This window comes from Rhyacophila brunnea, unplaced genomic scaffold (assembly GCF_057557595.1).
Source record: "Rhyacophila brunnea isolate RB1 unplaced genomic scaffold, BYU_Rbru_1.0 scaffold_14, whole genome shotgun sequence".
Taxonomy (NCBI): domain Eukaryota; kingdom Metazoa; phylum Arthropoda; class Insecta; order Trichoptera; family Rhyacophilidae; genus Rhyacophila; species Rhyacophila brunnea.
In genome coordinates this window covers 33,048,532-33,069,901 of record NW_028232796.1, presented here as the reverse complement: position 1 = coordinate 33,069,901, position 21,370 = coordinate 33,048,532, and the positions used below count along the sequence as shown (strand labels likewise).

The window sequence follows — 21,370 nt, the reverse complement described above, 5'->3', positions numbered from 1 at the left end:
TAATTGAAAAAAAGACTAGGTCTAGTAGATATTTTTATCTGCAAATCACTAAACAATACCCTTACTGACGCTAGAATTGATTAAAATTTTAATAACTAGGTTTTAATTGACACTTTTAAATATTAAACTTATTCAAACAGAAGATTTATCTAATCTAATATGACACTGAATAATATAAAACAATCACTGCTTTAAAATAATAACTAATAACCAGAAAAATAACCACCAAGCAGATTCTGCAATGAACAATGCCGCAAGCTATCTACAAACCATACACTTTTTATGAAAAATAATTACTGAAAAGAATATAAAGTTCAAACATAAGATTAAAAGAATAGTTCAAAAACTTACCAAAAATCAAACCACTTGTAGACACTAAGCACAATGGAAGCTAGTATAGAAAATATATTAAAGAGTAGGTATAGATAGTATAACACAATTAAGTTCTGAGATGTTGACACTTCGAAAGGTAAGACTGAAATGAAAGATGCGAACTGCCCCGTACCTAATATACAGTAAAAAATGCAGTGCCACGTGGAGAAACTAAAAATCTGCGTTCGAAGCATCTACGGCCTCAACAAACAAAACTATATGAATTTCGCTAAATTATTGATATCCTCCATCAATATTTAATTGGATGTTAGAAAATAAACGAACAATGTAATTAATATAAATAATCAAGCGAAGATAATACAATCCACTAACTTTAACATAACATGAATTAAGTATTTTTGGCTAAGAAAAAATATATAAACCTAGCATTATTTATAGAATTCAAACTAATGCATCTATAAAATAGTTTCTAACCAAAATTTGAGAAAACACAGAACCAAAAACTATGTTTAGATAGGATTTGCTGTCAAACATTCCATTTTTCAACGGACTTTCATAAAATTCATAATTCAAACAATTCACTAAGAAAAGATACTATAACAGATTTAATAACTAGAGTCAAATGCCGTCGGACATGAAAATTTTCTGACTAACAATATAGATTATAAGTCTCCTTCTAAACTACAATATTCCCAACAAAATTATATATACACTGATTAAAAAACTAGTATGATGATAACATGTAATAATGCATTAGTAAAAAAATACAACATAGAAAATATCTAAGCGAAAAAATTAGCACTGCTGAAATAAATATACAAAAATATAGATTACAAAATAACCTAACATAGTAATTAAAATATCTATCTCCGCAAGCCAAAGATCACGTATCATCCGTTTTATAAGAATAAAAGAAATAATTTAAGAGAATAAAACAATTGACAAAGCCTCAATTAAATTAAATGCAAGTTCCACTGAAAAATCACACACAATTGACAATCGATGCTAAAATAGTTCAACAATCGGTCCTATGTTGTAGCGCCAATTGTAATTTTAGCTATAAACTGGATTATAAATATGTGAATAAAATAGAGGAGAGAATGTGTGAATAAAAATATAAATTGGAGAAATTGCAAGTTAAAGGTAGAGCATGATTAGATTTAAGCGTGAATAGTAAAATCGGATAATTGAATTATTCAGGGCCATGAGATCGCGCTGACAATTGTATGTGATTAACAGAGAACTAGCATCTATAAAATATGTAAAAAAAGGAATTTAAATAGACTGAGAAAACTATGTATAAAAGAGACTTATAAGTGTGTGATAAAATTGAATTGATAAAAAGGGCGCCAAGTGCTGTCTAAGTGTGTACATAATTAAATACCATGTAAATAAAGAAAACACTAGATTTAGAGATAACAATAGTTGTTTATTATAGGCAAAAAAAACATTAAATTTATTTTGACAAGTATAACAATTGAAATTAAGGAGACTCGGTGATCTTTTTTATACGAAGACATGCTAATCTACAAAAAAACATTATAAATAAAAATAATAGGGTACTCATCTGCTCTGCATCCCTTCAAATTGTAGACACTGAATTTTAGAAATTAATGTTAATAAAAGTTCAATAAAGTGAAAGAAAAACTGATTTTTATGTGGCCGGCGTCCGTCCGGCCATGTACAAAAAGTAGGTTAAGTTGAAAGATCCATCCAGTTGAGAAGTCAGGGTAAAAGTGAACGAGATCGATAAAGGTGCAACCCTCCTGTCCGCCAAAGTACAAGTAGGTATCAGCAACGGCCGCAGGGTGGGGGTTTGTATGAAAGAGAATCGCTCTTGCCTCCTCTTCTATCGGTGAGAATTTACCTACTCTCAAATTACGTATAGGTACGTATCCACAACGTGACACCATGTACCTAAATATTTATAATGGGTCACACGTTCGATTGGTTCGCTGTTAATGGCAAAATTTGTGTTGGTGTCTGGTGTCGTTATTTTTGATACTAGTAATAGTTTTATTTCCTTGAGGTTCATTTTTAAACCATAAGAATTACTGACCTCATTAACCTTTGCTACCAGTTGATGTAAACTATTTAAACTATCAGCAATCAGCACAGTATCATCGGCATATCGTCTATTGTTAATTTCCTTGAAAATAGCTAATAGAAATATACATTTTACTACTCAACAATATTTTACAGCTCGCGGTTAATGCGATCATGAGCGGCTATAATTAGCTGCCTGAATATGACATATCATAATTTATCACTTTTTAAATGATTTTAGAGTTAAACTATGTTAGAATAGCCCTGCAGGACCCTTCGTCAAACTGGGATGTTTCACAAGTCGATATAATATGCATAATTATTATTGTATTAAAGTCAAACATTCATCAATATTGATGAACCTACTCAAAAATTACTACCAAAGAAGCGATCGTTATTGAAAGTCATTTTGCGTAAGAGCGTGACCAAGTTAGCAGGTAAAATTATATTATTATTATGTAGGCGAATTGTGGTGTTATTGGTTATTAATTTTGTGTAGGTCGAGATGGACGTTCTCTTCGTATTAGATTTATCATGTAAAAAATTGAGTGTTTATTGACACAGTACCTCTGGCAGGTTCATAAACACGTGTTTATAAAGTAATATATCATTGAAATGCGGCAAAAAAACAAATATTCATATGAATTTTGAGACGACTTGTCTATATGTTAACTAGAACAAGGACTCTTCGAAGAAAATGTGATATATATTACATATAAACTCCAGTTATAAGAAAACATTAAAAAAAACACCTCCGGTTTTAAGAGTTTATTCATTTATAATGTTTGAGGCTTTTACGGTTATTTTTTATTGTAGTAGATTTTTGGGTCTCCATCGTGTGTCCTTCTTCCTTCTTCACTCGACGTTTCGGGCTCGTTGTAGAGGCCATTATCAAGAGATGATATGTTTTATGATGAAAATGTAGTGTAAGTATATGAATGTAAACGTTGCTTTAATAAACCATTTCTTTTAATCAATGAATAATTCACAAGATTTTGAGAATGTAACATTCCATATATTGAACATACATAAATTCAAATAATATACATTATATTTTAGATATTTTCTAGTGGGTATATATCTGAGTTGTTTTCAAGTAATATATGTTCAATTTATGAAATGTTACATTCTCAAAATCTTGTGAATTTTTCATTGAATATAAGAAATAGTTTATTAAAAATTGTTAGCAAGTTCAAGTAGACGTTATATAAAATAATGGGCGAGAGCCGGGCGTTGGTTAGTGATTGAGGTAATTAATATTCCTTGATTTAATACACAAAAGCCGATAGTTATTAATAACGCAATTTGATAAACATTCATGTATGACCTACTAATTTAAATAGTCACAATTAGACAGGACGCTCGTAGCATAATTGGTTAATGCAACGGGTACCAGTGGTTATGCGGGTTCAAATCCCGCCGAGCTTCGTATTTTTTTCAAATATGATTTTTTATAGTGGGTATATATGTGAGATGTTTTCAAGTTATGTATGTTAAATATTAAGAAAACATTAAAAAAACACCTCCAGTTGTAGGAGTTTATTCAGAGTTAGAGATACAACAATAAAAGAGAATACTTCAAACGGTACATGGGAATATATTAACAAAATAAGATGACTCGCTCGACCCAATGAGCAGATGAACTTGTCGAACCTAGTTCACTTCAGGTGTGTATCGCATTTGACAACTAGATAACCACATTTAGCACTAGAAACGGATATCAATAGTGTAAGGTGCTTAGTCTTAAAACAGAGGATCTGTATAACAAATCAGAACTAATCATACTAACCTGAAGTTGAGAAATTAATATGAGTGAAGATTACGAAGTAAATCTACGCAGTTAATTTATTTATACATATAAATATTGAGTACATAACATAAGTATTAATAATTCAAGACGTTCTCAAATACTCATAAATACAAAAATACAAGGAGTATTATTTTTCTTACCTGCATAAAAGCTGCTCCAATGCACACTGCTGCCACGATAGTCACTTGTAAGAAATAAGCTAATTTTCTTGCCATTTTTGAAAAACAATCCAATACACACTTGTTATAAATTTCACTTCAATTAAGTTTTTTTGTTTCGAAACACTGTTTAAACATTTATTAAAAAATATTTTATCAAAAATATTGTATTTTTTGTCACATATTTGGAATGATGAACTATTGGCAATTTTACTGCTGACCTGAAAAATTAAAGAAAATTTTATTTTAAATAATAGTAATTACACATTTTATAAGTATAAGTACAATGAGAAATCTTATAAATACGTTAAACTAACTAGGTATATATGTTTAGAAATAAAAGAGAATTTTCTGCAAACGGATAATATTAATATAAATTATTATATTAAACTCTACAATTTATATTTTATGTCATGTCACAAGCAAAATACGTGTTGCCAAATAAATCAATTTGTATTTTTATTTTATTTTGTGTTATCATTTTATAAAATGGAGTTGTACCAAATAAATGATAAGTAAATTGATAAATAAATTTACTGTTATTAAAATCATTCAATGAAAATTATGACGTGAAGGATTAAACGAGTTCAAGTAACTGAATAATAATTATTAAACATAATAAAACTGCCAAAGACAATTAATATCATGAGCATTTTATTTCTAAAATCACACGGACATAATGTATAACAATATCGTCAATATTTTTATATCAATTGTATATTAAATTATTATCTAATTTTAATATTTGGGGTCAGATATCTTCTTTCAAACACTTCAAATATTTATAAATACAGTGAAATATTAATATATTTTTTTATTAGTAATAAAAGATCATTTTAATAAAGGCACTTTATTTACAAATATGTTGAAAATAGTTATGTAGAATTTACAATAGTATATTAAAATTGAAAGTCGATTTACTAAACTTGATCACCGGTTCACTTTCAACGCGGTATATAATACAGATTCAAAATGAAGTAAATATAAGCTAAAAAGATTAATAAAGTATTAATTTTCCCGACAGAAGTTTATTAATGAAATACATTTAATTTAATAATTGGCGGAAAAGCTAATAATTGTCACATTCTATTTGACACACTATTCATTATTAAAAAACATATACAGCACTACCTGTTTCCCTATTTCAACTTTCCATACTGTCACGCGAGCAACAAACTGACGGCAAGACTCTGCCAAAGAACTACACAGAAATGAAACAATGGCACCTCAATTTATTGTTATATTACAATAAATTAGTTGTGTTCTTCCTCATAGCTTATTTAGTGCCTTGCACGATGCATATCACAATATTTTCACTCGTAACGTGTATTACTTGTGGTTTTTGTCTTATAAAATACTGAACTAATTTAGTTAAAATAAATATCTTGGTTTAGCAATCCAGTACATGGTTTACAGTCTTAACTATTACTTAATATTACGTATTATAAAATCTTAATGTACAACTCTCTAGCACCCAGAGAGAAATATGGATATCTTAGAGAGGATATTTTTGAGAAGCATCTTTGGAGTTGCTCATTTGGAGATCAAGGTATAATGAGGAGTTGTAGACACTTTATAGGGATGAAAAGATCACGTGTGATATAAAAATGCAGAGACTGCCGAATGATATAACAGATACGGGCTGAGTTATATACGCAACCCCCGAGGGACGAAGGACCTGGACCGCCAAAATTGAGATGGTTAGACTGCACCACAGGATATTTAAGAATGCTAAGTCAAGGTAACTGGAAAGTGTCGGTGCTGGATCGTCCAAGGTGGAAGACATTTTTGAAGTAGGCCAAAACCCGCAAAGGTTTATTGCCATACACGATGAATATTAAACTGAGTACAATATTTTGATTACATCAAAACAGCTGTGTTTTTTTTTAGCAAAAGTCGATAATTTAGGTATTTATAGTTTTCAACGAATTAAATGTCTATGAGTATATAAATATGTATGCTAGAAAAAAAATCAAGGTCATCCGATATATATTATAGAACAAAACGTACAAAGAAATTAGCATTATTTTCTTTTATTTTGTTAACGGTCAACTCATGGTGGAACTGCATTGTATTGTTGTTTGATTTAATAAAACGCATTTTTTTTTATAGTACTTATTCCACTTTAATAATAAAAATGTCCCTTTGAGGCGGACGAAATCTGTCCAAATTTAATTAAATAAGTATAATTAAAGTGGTATAAGTACTACAAAAAAATTGCGTTTTATTAAATCAAACAACAATTAGCATTATGCCTGATTTTAGATGACATGTCAAGCTTCAAATAGAATTACTCAGTAACAGGATTTTGAGACTTTTTTTTCAACTTTTGGCAGTAACCCTACGAATTTATAATACTTTCATATTTAATAACTTTTATATTATTTCAATTACTATTCATTCATCGTCTCTGTTCTGGCAGAACACACTAACTCGAGAATACTAGTTTTGAGTAATTTGATTTTGAAGTTGTTAAAATGTTTGAAATGGTTTATCATGTGAGTTTATTAAGTAATAGTAAGAAGGATGACTTTGAAATAAAGACTGTTTATGTATTAAGAAGGTTTCCAGACGGTACAGTTTGAAATAAGGAACATTTTGGTATAACTAACTCAATATGTCATTTTTTCAAATTAGTGTCTTCTGCCAGAACAGTGACGTCATATAGGTAAATGTTTCACTGATAGCACGATCTTATGCCCTGATTCAGTCAATATTTTAACTATTGAGCACCAATTATTAATTTATCTATATTTTGCATATATTTTTATTTTTATAAGTATATCTACTTTTTATCTTACAGCTTCATTTCAATTACCAACCTCTTCTTCAAAGTATCTTTGAAATGTGCTAATTATGTAGGATACACACAATACACGTAAACTGTTTACCAAAGTAGATTCACCGGTATTGATATGAATTGGTCAGAAGCATTATGAAGTGACGGCAAAGAAGTTTTAACATACAAACAACACTTTAAAAAACTTGATAATATCAACTCAATTCATCACACATCAATCGATTCGGCCGTCATGTAAAATTGGATTGTTAACAAGCGGTAATGATGATTAATAATAATATAAAATAAATAATTACAAAAAATAACAAGTGTTAAACACGTAAACAATTTGTTACGCTATTTTTCGGCCTAAGGGTATTTTTCAAGGGCACTTTACATCTTACTGTTGCCAGTAACCATAAATGATAAACGCCATATTATAATAGGTGTTTAAGTATAATTTTATAAAATAGTTAAAATACAAGGTTGCACCTAATTATTATGGTAGAACATAATATAATAAAACGAGGTTAAGCTTTTAGGAAATAATTTAAAAGACAAAGTGTATTTTACTATATGAGATAATCTTTTAATAAAATCACTAAAATTACAAATATCATTAATAGTTAACCATTTTAACGAAATATTAATAAAACAATAACGCACCATCTATCGATTTAAAATACACGTATCGCTGATTGAAAACAATAGTTTTCTAGTTTAGACAATAATATTGTGATTATACAAAACTATAGCATAATATTATTATGCTTCCAAATTATTGCTGGTATATAAAATTAAAAGCTTTTAAAAATGTGTTTCTATTGGAAATTGAATGAAAATGAATACGTTATAATAAAATTGTTTAAATTATAATATGTATTTATCCACCGTTGATCCTTTTAATAATTCACCTGTTTCATTTAAACGCGCTATCTCCAAAATTTTGTATAAATAGATATATACATACTTATATATATTTTTTTTTATCTTACTTTATTTGTATATAATTTAATTATTCATAATTCTTCCTCATTTTTCTCATCTAATTTCTTTATATTTATGTTATTCTTACTCTTTATCTTGTTAGGCTTAACTATATTATAATGAATACATGGAAACTTTGCTGGTTGCAATAACTATTCAATATTATATTTTAATTTTTTGTAATCAATATGTAACTGTTTGTTTCCTTAATAAATAAAATAAAAATAAAAAAATAACAAAGTTTTCCGTTATAGACTACATAAATAAAGCTCCTATAAGCTTTTTTGTTTTGCCAAGGTTTTTTTTTTTGGATTAACATAATATTATAATCTATTATTTAAGGTGAGATTTTCTTCCAAAATCTAGAATTTACATTATTCTTGTAAAACAAAAAAGTGACTATTTGCAGCATTACAGGAGTGTAATATTATTACTTTGTCTTAAGGTTCAAATAGACTATATGACGATCGGGCACATATATGCTAAGAGCGTTTTAGTGTCTATGATCAAATCTATGCCATTCCGACATTTATACATACATATTGTATGACAGCTATGACATCGTATTTACACTCTGTGACACCATGTGACACAGGACGCCAACATAAGAAACGGGTTTTTCGACATATATATGACCGATCGTCATAGAGTGTATTTGAAGCATTAACCTGCCAAGTAACTTTGTCATTGAATAACTTTTCCTAACGTACTTCTGAGACACTAGATATGATATTCTAAATTATCCAATCAAGCAAATTCAATATGATTAATACAAATACACTTTAAATGAGTTGTATAAAAGCAAAAACGCCAATGACATATGAATGTACAAATATTCTCCATATTCTTGAGTATGTGTACAACTTAACATATGAAATGCAGTATCCCCAGAAAACCATGAAAAATGAAATTAAAAATAAAATTGGTTTAAATGCAATCACCACCATCCACACGTAGTGACGTCATTCAAATATACAATTGTTTAAACCAGCCAATTAGGAGACAGTATAAGAAATTAGCAAAAGGGCCACCCTATATTTGAGTATTATACGCTTTATAACTTTGCACTTGTTCTGCACTTTTTACTACACTGATACGCCTCTCTGACTGATTGCCTCGCATATAGGTAATTAGATCAAATGATATTTACTTGTATTGATATAATTAGTAATAAATAAATAGATGAGTGCAAAGTTATGAAGTAGCAACTCCATTTACGAATGTTGAAGTGCAAACCCTCCACTGTCCGAAAGTTATAAACAAACTCGCCATTGTCCATTACCAAATCATTTATTAATGTTGTCACTTGAATTATATTAATTTTAAAAATATGTGTTTCAGCACTATCTGTTGGGCCGATTATGACCTCAATCATATCCTTAAAGCCACAAAAATATGTCACACCTACCATCCTTATTATTATTGTCTTCCAGGCACTTAACATTCACAGGTCAGTAGTAGACCATGATTTATTAACAGTCAGTGATTCGTAGACAGCAACTGTTGCCCTGTATATGGTCAACTTGCTACAGTGTGGCCATCGTTTAAACAAGAACTCAATATGAGTCTCCGTACGAGCTCAGTAAATCAGAACATCTATTCCAGCCAAGTTACCAGCACAAGTTGTCTGATCATTCATACAAACGTCATCATCATCATTCATATTAACCCAAGTGTAACAGTGAGAGTGACACTCCAAAACTATTTACCTACTAGTGCGAGAGTGCATGACCCGGGATCAGTACCAGCGCGCGCCAGCCCTCTCGTTCCCCATACCCCAGATCCGGAATCCACAATCATCCTTCAAAATTACAGTCCACAAAAGCCCAACCACCATGTAATGTATATAAAAGTTCACTTAAAATATACATGTTCGTAAAACGTATTAGAATTACCCCAGCATCGGTTTTATTGGATTTCTAACGATATGACTTTGAAGGACAGTGGCATTTTTGCTTTTATACAACTAAAATAAATTAAATATCTTACCCAGAGTTGTATAAATCTGTTTAAATAATCTGAGAAAGATAGTTGGTTATTCAAATACCTACTTCACTAAAACTTTTGATAAAGAATTATTTTCGTTTGATTAATTGCTATTGAATTCACATGCCTTTATCAATCGAATCAACTTGTTTATATAAGTATAAAAAAGTTAAGAATTAACATTATAATTATATAAGAAAAAACATTAGTAATTATTATTGTGATGGGTTTTTTATCGCAATAAAATAAACACTGTCGAGGTTAGCAAATCCACGTGTAAACCGACTATCATTCAAAACATCTTTACGTAAAAAAAAAAGATAATACAAAGCTCGCTCAATATATGCTATTGTCACATTAGCAAGCAATTATAATATGTGTGAGTAATAATATAAAAAGAACCAGTTTTGCTTAATGTGTATTTAATTGTGCGGTATTGTTGGCAATTAAAAAAAAAGTAAGAAGGTACTGCAGGTATATGTCTGAAAACCGCGCTTTACGCCATTGTCTCACGAAGACAAAAGGCTCATGTCGTAACTTATTATTATCAATGGAGAAAAACAACACCATGAGAATAACAATTTCTGTCATGCAACACTGCTCGCGCTGCTGAAAATAGTAGCGATCAGTGTTGCCAACTTTGTGTTTTTCTTGCCAGATCTAGCATTTTTGAATACGCATCTAGCTTGCAAAATTTCCATCTGGCATATAGCGTTATATCTAGCGTCTTTCGACACCGAAAACAGTTTAAAAGTTCTCATAATAAAGCTACAACATTCCACCAGCATAATCAGCATACTGGTGTTATGTTCTCAATATTATCTCATTAGGAAAAATCGATGTGCTCAACGCGTTTAGTGTGTTCAATGAGTTGACAGATATAGAGTATGTTTTGCGCAGTGTTGCAGACAGACAAATCAAGACAAATATTTGTATAATATACATATTGAAATTAATACACTAAATGTTACATTGAAAATGATGACCAAATAATATAATACCTGCATTTATTTAAAAATGTATGACCTATTCTATTTATTTTAAAATACTAAATTATTGTTCGATCTTTTTTCTTGTAAAAACGACCCTTTTTTTAAAATGCTAGTAAATATGTAATTTTTTCTGCTATCTAGCTTATTTTCTTACTATATCTAGCGTATTTTTATAAATGACAGTAATTGGCAACACTGATAGAAAATTTGGGTAATGCTTATAAAAATTTTGTTATTGATTCGTATTCTAAAAAAATGTCACACTTTGTTAAATTAATAAAATTTCTACTAACGCAAGCATTCACGGTTTTAAATGAATTATTTCAAGAATTTCCACGCTTATCTTCTCGATGGTATGCGATTTTAAATATAATTTATAATATCGATAACCAACCGATTCACGGCGTGGAAATGCTTTTTTTTTGTTAACCCAGTTAAACAATTTGTAGATAGATAGTCAATTATACTCAGCAATAGAAGAATTTTTTTTGAGTAGCATACAATGCGTTTAATATTTTAATACAGAATTTATTTTTACTTTACGATTGCTACTGGAAAGAGAGACAATAAATACAATATTTAATAAATAATGAAATCTTGATGTTTTATTATAAATTATCTCTAACCCTCACCCCACGATGGCCGGCCTATAATGTCGTGGGTCCCAGGTTCGAATCTTGGGTCCGTTAAATACACATAATATTGTTTTTAAATTTGTGTTTGAGTCAGAGTATGGACCTAATAGATTGAACAAGTGGCTAACACCAGTTTCTCGTAATAACGGAAATATGTTAGTACAAACCTCTACTCTGTGGAGGCCCATAATATGATTCTAGTAGGATCGGATATGGTCAAAAGAAGAAATAAACTATCAAATCGAGCTCCATTTGTTGGTAAACTTGTATTAACTGGAGGTGGATTGAAAAGTCGGTTATATCCATAAGCCACCATTTTATTTTATTTATCGATCAACATTAAACATATTATATTTTTTTGTAATTTTAATATTTTGTATGTGACTATTAGCTTTATGTAATTATTAACTAATAATGTATTTACAAAAAGTAACTACTTTCCTAAGTTTTGTATCAGAATGGCGCAATACCCGACTTTGAAACTAATATCTTCTAATCAACCAAACTACAAGTAGCATAACGTGGTACGGTAAGGTACATGTTTGTCATAACGTGGAAAGACACAAAAATCAATAGACGCCGAGCTGAGATGTCTAAATATATTATGTGATCATCGAATCTTTATAATATACACATTGTAAGAGGCACATAATGTGAGCTTGTTACGATTGGACATGGTAAAAAAAGTAGATCTATGACGCCTATTTTTTTTTTTTTTTTACATATATGGAAACCGTCCGCAAGAAATCTATTAGGGAAGGTTTATGATGGTACACAAACGAAGTATTTTAAGAACTTTGTATGGATACCTTACATTTAGGATTTAAAGTATTGGATTATTCCCAAAATTCAATATAACCCTTTGTAGGGTAAATGTCGAATTTGGTTAATATATTAACCACTCACATTATGGTCTGTAATTTCAATTCTGGTCATAGTAATGACATCCATAGTATTTCAAAAGTTTGTCAAGACTACTCTTAATTATATATATAATTAACACGAAGACCAACCGGCGTGAAATTAGCATTAGTGGCTAGAAATTAGTGTGTATATCTAAAAGTATCTATTGCCCATATTAATTAATTAATGAATATTGAAGAATCGGGGAATTTTTATTTAATTTATAGAGACAGTACATTTTTGCTTTTTTCATGAAATAATCTTCAACCATTTCTGAGGTCACTATAATCTATTTTGTTTTGTTTCAGCAAACATGAATAATAATACATATACCTTTGAAGAACTTGATAATATGAATCAAGATGATATGTTTGAATTGCTTGATAGTATAACTTATGAACAAGCTGTTGTCGTACATATCCATTGGTTAATATATTGACCGATGGAAATTTAAATTTTCCTGAATTATTAATAAACGTTTTTTATTTTTATTATCAAATTTACTTCATTTATATCATAAGTATTTCAAAATATTATGATTCAGTTCTGAAAGCAAAAAATAATAATTTGCTCTATAAAGGGATAATTTATTACCTCATCTGTGTATTATTAATTTATTTGGGTATACGGTAAGTTGGTAAAAAAACTTGATAGCAAAAATGTTACAAATTTCAGCTCGTATTATATATATATATTTTTTATAGCATTACCTACAAACTATTTTTATAGCACAGGTTTTTATAAACGAAGGCAAAATGTCATTGCTTATTGGAAATTATAGGCGTAAGGAAAATTGCAAAAGATTCATGATTAATAAATAAGTATTTAATATTATGTTTTACATTATTTGTTAACTTGCAAGTTATAAACCGCAAAAATGGTATTTTATCGACTTTATTGCACGTGATTTGGTCACAAATGTGAGTAAATAAATAAATAATTTAATTTTTTCACCGTAGAGGTGATAATTGTTTTTTGTTTTCACTAGCAGTGTACGTTCGCAATTTATACGGTCTGATTAAACACACGTCCTTCTTATATTTTTGATTTGAGCAATGAATCGCAGTGAAACAAAAGACTGTGAAATTAAGAATATTTTTTTTTGAGATTATTAAAATTTTACTCTTATACGTTATATTTTTCAAATTCCGTGAAGTACCTTCGGTCGATAATATTAATATGATAGTTATTTTTTGTGTCCAAAAGTACAAAAATAAATTACTTATCTACGCTTAAGTATAAAACTTATAGAATGATACAGAATTATCTATTTCTATCACCCTGAAACTATTCAAGAATAATACCTACTAAATGGTCTTGGATTAAAGTTATTACAACGTTTTTATTAGCTAGTATTATTATTTGTCCGGTAGTTGTTTATCCAGTACAAATCTTGCAATCGATTTTTAACTAACTTCCCGACTAGCTAGACATTTGAAACTTTTAGAATATATCAGAACACGATGCCAATGCATTCATTCCTTTAGCCATCTTTAAGTAGAATTGAATTCATTTTCAGTTAATTCTGTTTTGTATGAAAAGTTATTTCGAAAGAAATCCGTAATACAATCCACTATTATTGGTTGCTAAGGTTAGGTGGTCCTAGCAACTAAATTATTAATATATACGTGCGTTATTATGGAAATCAAAATGACATTTCAGTATTCTATATTTGTTTTTTATTTACTTCATATCAAGTACAAGTTTGAGCATATTGAGAATAATAATTCAACAGAAATTTCAAAAACGTTGTATATAAAATGTTATTTTTATTTTGTAATATTATTTTTCTTAATTTTACTTTAATTGAATCATTACGGCTATAAACCCATATTTGGAACGGTCGATTATAGCTTAAGTTAAGGTTTCGGATAACCTGTTGCAACTTTTAGACTGTTGTGATAGAGTGAAAGAGCTATTAAGATATATATAAGATACATATAAATAAATACACCGTATTATAAATAATATATAATATTGCATGCCTGGCAATTCGTTCACTGTGTGTACACGACTTAAGAAAACAATTTGCACTCCAATGAAACTTACTTAATGAAAACCCAGATTGGAAATGCAAAATATAATGTTGAAATGGTTAATAACGGATATGCCAAACACGCGTTAAACTGTTTCGCGAAAAAAAATGTGAGCCGTTTTACCGCCAATTTATGACGCATGGGTCGTTTCCAAATATTATTAACCAATAGGAAAACGAAATTGCGGAAAGTGCGAGCGACTGACCCAATGATTGTAGTGAATCAACGCCCGATAAAAACCCCGACCAAAAGCACTTAGTAAAACGTAGATAATGATTAATACAAGTCTGATGTGTATTTAATAGGAAAAGAAATTTTATACGATTTTTTATATGTCCTGTAACGATTAGAAAACGGATGCCGGCGCGTTGAGAAACGTAAAACTATCAGAATTAACCTGTACCTATCTACAATTTAAGCTACTGGAAAATAAATGATTATCGTTTATTATTTTTGAAATAATTTGATATTGGCCACATTGCACGATTTTCACGCCATGGTAAAGTATTTACTATAATGTTGTTAACTGTCAATTCTTGGCGAAAAGCCATTATATCTTTATATTATTAAAAAGAAAAATAAATATACAATAGCGTCCGGTTTTATCCACTTCCCAGTGCTAGATCGATGGCACGCATAGAGGTATTAAATAAAAAGAGGGGTAATAAAGTAAAACGAGAAATAGCAACGTGATAAAAAAATGCAGGGCATCACGGATGATTTACTTTGGTCATTATAACGTATTCGTATAATATAATGATAACGTGGAAATTTTGCCGCAAATTGATTACCAGCCTGCCTCACCATACTTTTGTATAACCTGCCGCCCCTAGATGGCACGTGTGGATTGATTATTATTATTGTAGTATAATTGTAGTTGTGATCGATTGACGTAAGGAGAGCCGGTTTAATTTTATTTGAAATTGCCGTGTTTTTACCAAGAAGCGCGTTCCTTGTGGCGAAAAAAAAAACATCTTACGCGACGTCTTATAATGTCGTAGGTCCCAGGTTGAAATCCTGGGTCTGGCAAATACATATATTGTTTTTAAATTTGTGTTTGGAGTCAGCGTATGGATCTAATAGGTTGCTCAAGTGGCTAACATCCATTTCTCGTAAAAACAAAAAAAATACTCATACTATTGAAAAAAATCCAGGATTCGACCTTGACCCATTCGTTACTGTTCGGCTATCGTGTGCGTTTCTATTCAATTTTTTCTCATTTAAATTCTTGTTTCTTGGTGATATTAAAACATATTAAATGACACATACTGGTGAAAAACTATATTAAAACGATGTATGTTCAATACATGTTATCTTTATGGTGCTTTAAAAAAATGTTTTTTTGCTATATTTGTAGTCAAAAACTTGACCACTACTGCAGATTATTATTTTAATAACATGAATTCATTCCATTCATAATTAATTATTATTGAAAAGCCAGATTTGCAAATAATATAGTGAAAATTTGTTGTTAAAAAAATGATTTCGCAAAACTAGCGTTAAATTAGAAACAATATAATTATTTTGATCACACTGCAAAAACACAAAAGAACAAACGCACTATTCATAAGGTAATAACTTTTTATATTAGCCTTTTGTTAAATTGACTAAAATTCAAATATTACAGATTTGATCTAGTTTCTACATAGCTGGAAGAATGAGTTCATTAATTTTATCTTATTGCGGGTCAAACGAACGACCTCGTAGTTTTCCGTTAGATTACGACAAAAAAGATTCGTTACCCTCAATTCGTTATGTTTTGTGCAATATTAGTTGCTCACTTTGATTAATTCAACGGATTTTCGTTAACAAAGCGAAATGTAGTAATGAAATGACTCTGATTGGCGGTGTCTTTAATAGCGATATTGTACTCTACCTTGTTTGCATAAACTGTTATTAATCTCCGTGCCAAATCCACTTGGATCATATTATTTTGGTAACTGTGTTAATGGTAACTTGATGAGATTTGTACGTGATAACAGTGGCGAAGATTTCTTACTAATCGATTATTTAGCGCTCAGCTTAAAAATATTGATGGCAAAGACTCGATGGCAAACGATTATTTAACATTCAATATTTACTTTTACTTGTATAACGAAAATTTCTGTAATTAGTGATAAAAATAATATTTACTCGTATATTTATTTCGTCAGTGATATTATCTTTGGCAGTAACGAAGGGTGGAAGTAGGCTATTGAAATCCACCATAAATAGTGCACACTAAACTTTGTTAGTCATAAATATTTGTTTTTAATGAAATAAGATCACAATTTACACATGGTGTTAGTTAGTTTTTAAAATTAAATTAAGCCCTACAAAAACCAAGCCACAATACATAATTGTCAAGATGTAATTGTTTATGGAAAAAACAATATGTATCTATTATAATTTGGTATAGGCAGGGCTTAATAAATTTAAAAAAAATTAACCAATAATATATTGTGTAATATGTATTCTTTATCCAACAAAAACAAATAAATGTGAATGAAAAAGTGTACACAATTTTGTCATATCGCCCACAATATACCAAAACTATTATGGTTTAGTTTAGGCAAGGCTTAATTGATTTTTAAAAACTAACCAATATCATCTGTAAATGGTAGTCTTAGTTCAATAAAAACAAATACGAATGACTAACAAAGTTTAATGTGCACTATTTATGGAGGATCTTAACAGCCTACATCCACCCTTCGATACTGATCTTTGGTAATCACAGAAACCATACGATTATTGCGGCCTATTCTATGCATATAAAATCTAAAGAAACATACCGATGACGTTACACATATTATTCAAAATTGTACGGGAGAACTAGGCGATATTTGAAAAGCTTTAGTTAGTTAGTTAGTTAGAAAAACTAAAACTGTTGTAGCTTTATCTTTATGTTATTTAGTCTGTTAGCTATGTTACAAGGATGGCTATGATTTTTTTTTTTGCTTTTAATTAAAATGACAAATTTCATTAATTTTATAAAATTAAAATATGCTTTGAATACTGGAAGGCACTTTATCTCCTTGTGTTTCTGAAAAATAAATATCCAAGAACAATTAATATTTTTTCCGTTGTCTAGTACGTAAAAGTAGGCGACTCTTTTGGCCAGGTCATGACTCAAGTAGAAAGACATCCAAATATTAAAGATGCTAAAGATGAACAAATAAGAAGAGAAAGTGGTCAAAATATCTAGACTATGCTTGTTGGACTGTGCAAAAAGAAACACAACACCCCTAATGCTATTGTAGTAGAGGGTGTTTTACGTAGACAGAAGGGATTAGAAAAGTTTCCAGGAAGCGGCTTAACCCTACATAATATTATGTACATATTCGTTAGTGGATACTAGAGAATCCAATCCCGAGCCAAACTTCTGATCCCGGGATTTCGGGATTACAATTTGACAATCCCGGGAGCATTTTTTTCCATTGTTAATATAAAAAATTTATATTTACAAATAACATCGATAAAATCGGTCAAAAATAAATCTAGCATAATTTATACTATTTAAGACTTTTATTGTTAATATTGTACACGTTCAATCTTGGAAATACATAAGTTTAATGGAATAAATAATTTGTAATATAAATATTAATGTGAATTAATATGAGATTGCAGTTTCTGATAGCAAACCAAATCATGGTGTACTTATAACCTTTTCGCTTCATAAATCTAATTAATGAAACTGCCGTAAAACGTATGAGATCATGGTGGAATTACTTTGTTAATAGTGTGAAGCATTATTTTTTTCCAATCTTTCTCATTTTTAGTAATTTATGTGAAAAATTAAATGAATCGGCAACTTACACATGGGTATAAATCAAACTTCATTCAAACTCAGTTTATTTCTAATGTAATTATTTGTTATTAAAAGTATTTTTTTTGTTCTATTTTCGTTTTTATTTTATTTTCCATAAAAATTTATAAAAAAATCAATCCCGAAAGTTTCGGAATTATTTTATCAATCCCGGGATTCATAGGTATCGAAAATAGCTCGAGATCCTGGGATTGGAATCCCTAGTGGATACTACGATGTAATTATATTTAGATAATTTGAAGAATGTATTGTTTCTAGAAAATAGTAAGATATTATCATTATTCTAATGTGTGTACAGCGAACTGTTAAAACGTTTAAAGGTTTAGAAATATCTTCATTACAACCGAATACCAATCAGTTAAGAATTTGTTGCAAAACTAGTCTAAGTGGGTATTACTTACATATTTCTTTGTTTAATTTTAGGCAAAGATTGATTGAACGTTTACCGTGTCGATAAAAATAAATAGAGCACGATGTTTTAACACGACTAGGCAATAATACACTCTATCTGAAGTCATCTGATAAACTTTGAACGAGAAGATAAACTAATTCGCGGGTATTCAACCTTTTCGGGCTTGGGAGTTGTTTTTATTTAGATGTTTTTGACAATAATGATTATAAGTTTATTCCAAGTAACCACGATAGACAAGATTTGAACCTGTATAACCACTGGAATTGCGCCAATGTGCTTTAAACAATTAAGCTACGGGGATCCTACTTAATTATAACAATTTTAACTAGTAGTTCTTAATTTCTTTTATTGTGTTAACTACTGTCAATTTATGGAGGAACTGCATTGTATTATTGATTAATTTAATAAAATGGATGTTTTTAAAGTACTTATTCCACTTTTAAAAAATAAATCAGTACCGGTTTCGTCCGCCTCAGAGGAATATTTTCAGGTACAGATTTATTTATTAATAGTAGAATAAGTGCTAAAATTTTTGTGTTTTATTAAATTAATCAATAATAGTTGTTATTACATGAAATGCTAATCAAATTGCTTTAATTTTAACTATTGGTTTTTGTGTTTTAAATTAAGGTATCATTAATAAAATTGCCGTAATTACTAACCTACGCCCAGTTCTCAGCAATTTTTATTTAGCTGTTATAATGTACTTCAATAATTGATAATTATTTAATAAACCATTTCTTTAATTAAACGAGAGTTTAGAATGTACCCGGTTATCATTTTTTATTTGAATAACTACCCGGGTAACCGGTTTAGGCCGTCTAAATTTAAAAAAATAGTGTTTCATATTTAAATATTTTTGATATACTTAAGTAGATAAAAACATTTGGAAAAATCTCACAGACATGTCTATTAGAAAAAAACTGTTAATATATATATATATGGCGCCGGACAGGATACGAAACTGCATTCATCGGATTCCGGGTAATGTACCTACTGAGAATTTTGCCGGTTAACAACGTAAAATTATCCGGTTTTTAGTTAGTTTAGAAACCCGCAGTTATCCGGTTAGCCCGATTCGGCTTAAACCGGTGGGAAACTCTACATCTCAAATTTATTTTTGAAAAAAATACGACCCCCGACGGGATTTGAACCTGCATGTTAAATATATAGAAAGTTTCATTCTCAAATTTTGTGAATTATTCGTTGAATAAAAGAAATGTGTTTATTAATATAGTATTGTGAATTAGATGTAAGATGCACTGAATATTATGATTATACGATATACCCATCTATTCTATACACAAGACTGCTACCGGTGGCTATCGAGGGTAGTTGTTATATTTTTGTATTGAGGTCATGGCCCCCACATCCTGACGCGGGCCCACGTACCTATCGCTGAGGCTAAGTGCAGTATGATGCTCCAAAGTAGTGTTTATTAAATTATACACGGGAAGTATCATTTAGGTATATCAATCATCATATCTAATTAAATTGCAACTCATAATCACATATTCAAAATATTTTATAGTCATTTAGTAAAGTAGTATTTTTTTTTACTGTTTTACTGAGTAATTTGTGATGTGTGTTAATCTCACTTACCTGGTTGACCTGCCACGCCGGGCCCTTCTTATTTCCGAGCTCCCAGGCTAGAGCCCTGTCAGCCCCCCATGCCATGATTGAGATATTTTAATTGTTACAATAAGATAGCCGTCTAAACGTCATTTGTCAGTCACTTGTTAGCACGAGGGATGGTTTCCAATCCTGGTGTTCTAATAAATTTGAATTTACATGCGCCTGCCAATTACCTACGTGGTCGCAGCCATGATTTTTTCTGGACCGAAACCGTTTCCTCGTGTCAAGCCTATCAGGCACCATTAGCGAGCGGTGCAAGATTAGTAAATGCGCTCCCTAAAGACATAGACATTTTCAGTGATGTACTTTGCATTTTGTTTTTGAAACTTTATTTTTCTGTGTAAAATTGTACTTAAGTATGTTTTGATTTAATTTGTTTTTCTGTTATTATTATTATTATATTCTATATTGTCATATTTGTTATAATGTAAATCTCATGTTGTGTTCGTCTTGAATTTAGATTTGTTATGTCCACAATGTTTTGTATTCTTAAATAAATAAATAACTGTCTTTCTCGCTCTTAAAGTTAGCATACTCAAGACAGGTGCTAAAAGTGCAAAACATAGCACTTATTGTAACAATTACAACTGACTTATTGTGAAAATTATAATAACTCAATCAAAAAATATGAAAAACCACCCTCGATAAACGCCGATAGCGGCCGATAATAGTCTTGTGTATATAATAGATGCCCTGAAGTTGGATACCCGTGGAGTAAAATACTTTACAATCTATTATAACTGGTGTAAAATTAAACTCGATTACAAAATATTTACCGATCTTTTGGATGACCTTGCGAGAACGAAACTAATTCAAATGACGTAATCAAAATACTCCTGTTTACGAATCTTTC

The 21,370-nt window shown here is 29.9% G+C and overlaps 1 protein-coding gene across 1 annotated transcript in view; it reads right to left on the bottom strand.

Annotated features, from left to right (window-relative positions):
• Window positions 1-21,370, bottom strand: part of js (jiangshi) — a 197,504-nt gene that overhangs the window by 154,932 nt on the left and 21,202 nt on the right. Inside the window, exon 2 of the mRNA XM_085942211.1 lies at window positions 4,330-4,568. Coding sequence (XP_085798337.1) covers window positions 4,330-4,404 — 75 coding nt within the window. The 5' untranslated portion in view covers window positions 4,405-4,568. The remainder of the gene's footprint in view (window positions 1-4,329; window positions 4,569-21,370) is intronic.